At 48.5% G+C, this 7,161-nt stretch overlaps 1 protein-coding gene across 1 annotated transcript; it reads left to right on the forward strand.

Moving 5' to 3' along the window:
* Positions 1-545: 545 nt before the first annotated feature.
* Positions 546-6,851, forward strand: MANEAL (mannosidase endo-alpha like). Its single transcript, XM_044997712.1, has 4 exons — positions 546-1,163; positions 4,233-4,342; positions 4,804-4,880; positions 5,704-6,851. Exons 1-4 carry the CDS (start codon positions 680-682, stop codon positions 6,338-6,340), a joined length of 1,308 nt encoding a protein of 435 aa, XP_044853647.1. The 5' UTR covers positions 546-679; the 3' UTR covers positions 6,341-6,851.
* The last annotated feature ends 310 nt before the right edge of the window (positions 6,852-7,161 follow it).

A 7,161-nucleotide genomic window follows, 5' to 3' on the forward strand; every position in this document is an offset into this window, starting at 1 on the left:
CGCACCAATTCCGGCCGGAGCGCTTCCGCCCTCTGCGGGGACGTTTCTGTGGGATTCGCTCAGGCTGTGGAAGCGCAACGCCGCGGGCGGGCGTAGTGCGGCGCTGCAGCCCCGGCGGAAGCCAGCAGGGGTCCCCACCGCCCCGGTTGGCGGGCGGGGACGGCTCGGAGCCGGGCCCGCAGCGCAGAGCGGAGCCGCCGCCCCGCTGGCCGGAGCGTGGAGCGGCCTCGGCCGGGCCCTGGCGCCTGCGGCCGGGCCGGGAGCCGCGCCTGAGCGGGGGGGCGGGGCCGCTGCTCCCCTGACCGCGCTTCGCCGCGTCTCTGCAGGGGCCGCCCGGGCCGGGCCCCGGGGGGAGACCGACCGACCCCCCCCCCGGGCCCGCCCGACTGACCGACGTCCCCCCGTGACCAACCCCCCCCCCCGACTGATCGACCCCCCCCCATGACCGACCTGCCTGACTAACCAACCCCCCTCCCGCGCTGGGTCTGACCGACACCCCCCCTCGTGACCGACCGACCGACCGACTCCCCCCTCCCCCTCCCTGGGCACGACTGACTGATCGCCCCGACCCCTCTTACGGGCACAGCCACTGGCCAGCGCTGGCCCTGACCCCAGCCCATCCGCTAGCCAGGGGCTGGCTGCCAGCCCTGCCCCCTCCCCTGGTGCAGCCCCTGGCGCCATGGCCCGGCTGAGGCGCAGAGCCTGCATTGCCCTCTTCCTCTTCACCCTCTTCATCTTCGGCACCATGATGGGCCTACGGACTCTGAAACCCTCTGACGGCTTCTCAGACCTGGCCCCAGGGCTGGAGCTGGCGCCCATCGCAGAGCGAGGGGAGAGGCGCTCTGTCTCCCATGAGGCCATCTCCCGGCCTCAGGCGGCTACCAGCAGTGACGCCAAGGCACCAACGCCACCCGTGTACTACGACCTGCACATCTTCTACTACATGTGGTACGGGAACACCCACTTCGAAGGAAAGTACCTGCACTGGGACCATGTCATGGTGCCACACTGGGACCCCAAGATATCTGCCAGCTACCCCAAAGGGCGGCACAGCCCCCCAGAGGACATTGGCTCTAGCTTCTACCCTGAGCTGGGGCCTTACAGCTCCAGGGACCCTGAAGTGCTGGAGGAGCACATGAACCAGCTGAGAGCAGCAGCAATTGGTAAGGATGCCCTGACATATGTTTCATCATTGTCTCGTCAGTGCACCCTAACACTTTCATAGATGTTGGGTACCAAACAAGGTCCCAGTCCTACAAGCTGACCTGTGCAGGTGAGTCTCTGCATCCATGCAGCACCCCAGCGAAGCCACTGCTGTTCCAGATGCAGACCTGCTTGCTGGAGCTGAGCATTAGACTTTAAATCCATCGGGGTAAACACGGTAATATTTTTAAAATACTGGAAAAATAACTCAAACTGCTTTAACCCCAATTCAGAGAGGCTAGCATCACAACTTTCAGTGTTCAGGTGCATATATCTGAATTTTCATCCACAGTGAAGTTTCCTGACAAAGACTCAGTTGCTTTTTACCTTTAACCCATGGTGAAGGCCAGATGGTGACAAGGGGGTTAAGTTAACAAGGATGTAAACACCAAGGTGGGAGAGGAGACATTGAGGGTGGTACAGGACAAAGCAGTTGCAGTAGGAATAATGGGAATAATTTAAAGGAAAATTTAGGCTGAATGTCAAGGAAAATGTACCTTTTAGTAAGTGTTTCTCCAAATACTTACCTGCATGGGATTGGCTCTGTTCAATATCTTCATCAACGACTTAGATATTGGCATAGAAAGTACGCTTATTAAGTTTGCAGATTATACCAAACTGGGGGGATTGCAACTGCTTTGGAGGACAGGGTCATAATTCAAAATGATCTGGACAAATTGGAGAAATAGTCTGAGGTAAACAGGATGAAGTTTAACAAAGACAAATGCAAAGTGCTCCACTTAGGAAGGAACAATCAGCTTCACACATACAGAATGGGAAGAGACTGTCTAGGAAGGAGTACGGCAGAAAGGGATCTAGGGATTATAGTGGACCACAAGCTAAATGAGTCAACAGTGTGATGCTGTTGCAAAAAAAGCAAACGTGATTCTGGGATGCATTAACAGGTGTGTTGTGAGCAAGACACGAGAAGTCATTCTTCCGCTCTACTCTGCGCTCAACTGGAGTATTGTGTCCTGTTCCGGGCACCGCATTTCAAGAAAGATGTGGAGAAATTGGAGAGGGTCCAGAGAAGAGCAACAAGAATGATTAAAGGTCTAGAGAACATGACTATGAAGGAAGGCTGAAGGAATTTGGGTTTGTTTAGTTTGGAAAAGAGAAGACTGAGAGGGGACATGATAGCAGTTTTCAGGTGTCTAAAAGGGTGTCGTCAGGAGGAGGGAGAGAGCTTGTTCACCTTAGCCTCTAAGGATAGAACAAGAAGCAATGGGCTTAAACTGCAGCAAGGGAGGTTTAGGTTGGACATTAGGAAAAAGTTCCTAACTGTCAGGGTGGTTAAACACTGGAATAAACTGCCTAGGGAGGTTGTGGAATCTCCATCTCTGGAGATATTTAAGAGTAGGTTAGATAAATGTCTATCAGGGATGGTCTAGACAGTATTTGGTCCTGCCATGAGGGCAGGGGACTGGACTCGATGACCTCTCGAGGTCCCTTCCAGCCCTACAATTTATGAATCTGTGCTTAATTTTACTCATGTGAGCACTCACAGTGAAGTTAAGGGGGCTGCTTGCATGACTCAAGTTAAGCAGGTGAGTGTTTGCAGGACGGGGATGCATAGTTACAAACCCCAGGACATTAAAAGGGCCTTTGGCTGAGTGCAAGGATCTGAGAAACTTTCATTCTACAAACCAGAGTAAAACTTCTACACGAAGACTTAAAAAGCACTGGTTAAAACTGATCAAAAATGCAGCTTGTAGCAAAGCTATTCAAACTTGACTTTTAAAAATTGGCAAACTATGCCTTTTGCCTTCAAAAAAAGGGAAAGAAAGTTATTTAAGACCGCTAGAAGGTGTTGCTGGAATGAAAATAGTACTGATAGGTTAGGTTTATTCTGTGCTTGCCTTAAAGGCTAAGTGTTTTCTTTTTAACTTGCATATTTTGCTGTGTAGCTTGCAAAGTGTAGTAGTTTAAATACAGCAGAGCAATTATGTACTGTATTGAACAGCCTCATGAGCACTGGTACCAAAGTGTATATTATGAAGAGATCAGCTCATTCCAATTTCTGTGCTATACAGGATCACACAGGACAAGTGAATTCCAAAATTAAACAAATGCTGTAAATTGCCAAAGCTGACTCTTGAATGGGGCAAACATCCTAGCTCTCATGAGACTTTGATTCTAAGAGTTCAGGACCTTTTGGCTCCATTTCAGTGAGTCAGTTAATGACACCTTTATGTTATCATTAATCAAAGAGTGAGCAATAGGAAGTCAGTTTGTGCCAGTTCATCCTAATTTGGCCTGGTATTAAAGTGGCTTTGTTTGCCCAGGATTCAGTCTCACAATCACCTGAGAAGCAGCTTGCTAGCTTGGGACTGTTAAGCACAAATGACATTTCAGCACCCCGGGCTGTGGACAGCTCCATTATTAAATTACAGGGACAAAAACCTCCTTTAAAGCCAGATGCTTTTCCTTTGAGAAAGGTCAAGGTGTAGTGTTGAGCAGTGTTTTGTCAATTAACCCTTTCCTTTCCAAATGCAGTGTCTTTGTGGTATAACAGGATTTAAAACACCTATGCTGCTGATCTTCCACATAACTAAACGGGAACCTATTATTAATACAGACTAGTGTCTTTCTACTATGCACTAGCTAAGGCACTTAAAATTGCTCCTCCTGTAGCACTCTGCCATGGATGGTGCTATTGAGAAGAGGATTGAGACTTTAACTTCATCCTGAGGAATTCTCAAGTTGTTACCCTGCTATTAATTATACCTAATGGTGCCGACATCCTGCAAATGCTTAAGGACAATTATAACCATCTCCATGCACCTGGGTATCAAAACAGAGGAGCCAGGCTGGGTAGAGCTGGTGGTTCAGACCCTCCTATTTTAAGGGGTTTCCTTCCTAAATCTGAGGTTTAGCTGCTTTGACAACTAAGCTTAGAGGACTCTGTGCAATTGTTAGACTGACTAGAAATAAGTTTGAGTTCTGGTGTTGCATGGGAGAGGCAGAAGGCAGGATTTAAATATCAATGCATTTGCTTGGTCCTGATCTCCTTCTGCAACTTCTTGCAGGAGTCCTGGTTTTGTCTTGGTACCCACCTGGCCTGGCAGATGACAATGGGGAGCCATCAGACAGTCTTGTGCCATTTATCCTGGATGCCGCACACAGATATGCCATAAAGGTAAGGCTGCTCTCTCTTGTTGTTTGAAGCTATTAAACTAATTGCTCAGATTAACCAGGAATTGCTGCTGTGCTTCTTCAGCAGGAGCCTGCTCTGCAGTCTCAGTTGCTTTGTATTATTTTTAACTGCTCATTATGGGAGGCAGTGGGGAGTCTTTATTTTGCAACAGCTGAGCACAAACTAGCATCACTTCATGAGAGGGATTTACAGCTTGTTCTCACAAATATTAAAACTAATTTGGGCAAAGCTACTATAAAAACCGTTTTTGCACCGGCTCCCAGGGATAGGTTACATGCCCTATTATGATGGACCAGACCCGTAGTCTGTTTCCTGCAAGGGGGCTGCTGAGGCAGCTTCTGGGTGGACACTGTGACCTCTTCAAAGGGTCTGGGACTTACTGTCACCAGGAAAGCATGTACTGTAAGATTGCTGTCACCATGTCTCCATGATTTATTTTGAAGGTTGCTTTCCACATCCAGCCATACAAAGGGCGCGATGACCACACTGTGCATGAGAACATTAAATACATCATAGACAAGTAAGTGCTTGCCCTTCAGTAGCTGCCATAAGCGCATATTTCAGGCCCAACTCTGTGCTGAGATATAGTGTGTCAGGCCAACCATATCTTACTTGCACTAAACTTCTTACTTAGCTCACATACAGAGCGAGCAAGTTATGCCACAGGGTGCTGTAGCAGAGAAGTTCAACAGCATCACACAAAGGCTTATAAATAGCCCTTTACCTATATGTGATCCTCAACAACCCTTGTAAAGTGAGTATATTAGCCCCAGAGTCTGTCGAAAAGACCATTGCCAGAGATGTTAACAAGAAAATAAGATTTAAATGCTGGGGGATAAAGAGCATTTCACTGTGGGTCACTAACTGGAATGCAGGCGAGCCTGGCAGTAACCAAAAGCTATTCCCATCCACTGGTGGATCTCTCGCCAGTTTGTAAGTGGGCACATGTCCACGGGGCATTTATTGGCATGTCGATGGTGATCATGACTGCCGTGTGTCTCAAGTATAAGTTAGTCTGACGGAGTCACTTAGGGAATACAACAAAGCTCTCCTGTTCCTCCAGCCATTCCCTCAGCGTGGTAAAGTGGGTCTGAAATGTTCATCAGTCCAGTGCAACATCCTCCCCTTTGTTGGTCTAACCATGGGCAATGCAGCTGAACCATTCTGGTAAACGGTGACACAGGGAGCATGCAAAGGCCTAAACTGAAACAACCAGGGCATGCAATTGAGCTGGGCTTCAGGCTGCATTTGCCTTGTAATGGGCATACTTGCCTGCTAGTCAGCATGGGGCTTGCTCCCCAGGCTCCTCTCACTCACTGAAATGGTCTGTGCTTTCTCTGTAGGTATGGAGCACATGCAGCTTTTTATAAGTACAAGACCAGTACAGGACAGAGCCTCCCATTATTTTACATTTATGATTCTTACCTGACACCCCCTGAATCCTGGGCCAACCTCTTCACCCAGTCAGGCTCTCACTCCCTCCGCAATACCCCGTACGATGCAGTGTTCATAGCACTGCTAGTGGAAGAAGGACACAAGCATGATATTCTCGCTGCAGGATATGATGGCATGTACACGTATTTTGCATCCAATGGCTTCTCTTTCGGCTCATCCCACCAGAACTGGAAAGGTATCAAAGCCTTCTGTGACTCAAACAACCTGCTGTTCATTCCCAGCGTTGGCCCAGGCTACATCGATACTAGTATCCGCCCGTGGAACAACCACAACACTCGCAACAGAGTCAATGGAAAATATTATGAAACGGCTCTGCAGGCTGCACTCATGGTGAGGCCGGAGATAGTCTCCATCACTTCCTTCAACGAGTGGCATGAAGGCACTCAGATCGAGAAAGCAGTGCCCAAGAAGACACTAACACGCCTGTATCTGGACTACCTGCCTCATCAGCCCAACATGTATCTGGAGCTGACCCGCAGGTGGGCAGAACACTTCAGCAAGGAGAAGGAGCAATGGCTGATGTGATTATTCTGCACAGGAAGCCTTCAGCCAGCCTGTCTTTGCTTTATGAAAAAGGTCACAATCAGTTGTGGGGTGCTTAAGGTGCAGTTGGGAAAAGCATCTTATGGGTCACAGTCTCTGGTCAGGGCTGGTGGGTTTGTTCAGTTGGCTCCAGCCCTAAGGCTGGTTTGAGCACTAACTCCACACTCACAGGAGGAAATGTTAGTGAGCAGAGGGGTCTCTAAGCAGCAGTCTGGTCCATTGCTGCTGTGAATTTGGTACAGATGTCCCTTTTTAAAGCCCTTCTGGAGCTGAACTGGCCTGTAAATGACCAGGCCAGGGAGGGAATGAGCAAGAGATCAGTTTTTCTTACAGTGCATATGTGCAGTGTGGTATTTTAGATATTAGCTGGGCTCCTACCCCCAGCATGCATTTTATCCTATGCCCTTCACCAGTTGCCTGCTGATTACACTCCACTAGCAGCTCTGACAGTGCACTTCCATTATTAGCTGATTAAAGCAAGGAGTTAATTGTTCCTCAAAATTGTTTATTGTAGAAGAAACAAAACCATACAGTTAGCTACCTTTTGGGTGGTCTCAGTGAGCCACTGCATCCAAATAACTAAAAACAATTAGAGCTGGAATGTAACCTATTCTGTGTATTGGCAACCAATGAACTGAAATGATCTGTACTAAATGCTCTTTTAGTGTTTCACATGTTCAAAACCTAGCCTTAACTTTGTTTTATCTCCTCTCTAGAATCAAATCAAGTGCAGCCACTTGCAATAAAATGCACCTACAAACACTCATGTGTCCTACCAGAAGGAAGTTACATCACTATAGAAT

The sequence above is a fragment of the Mauremys mutica genome, chromosome 23 (assembly GCF_020497125.1).
Source record: "Mauremys mutica isolate MM-2020 ecotype Southern chromosome 23, ASM2049712v1, whole genome shotgun sequence".
In the NCBI taxonomy this organism is placed as follows: domain Eukaryota; kingdom Metazoa; phylum Chordata; order Testudines; family Geoemydidae; genus Mauremys; species Mauremys mutica.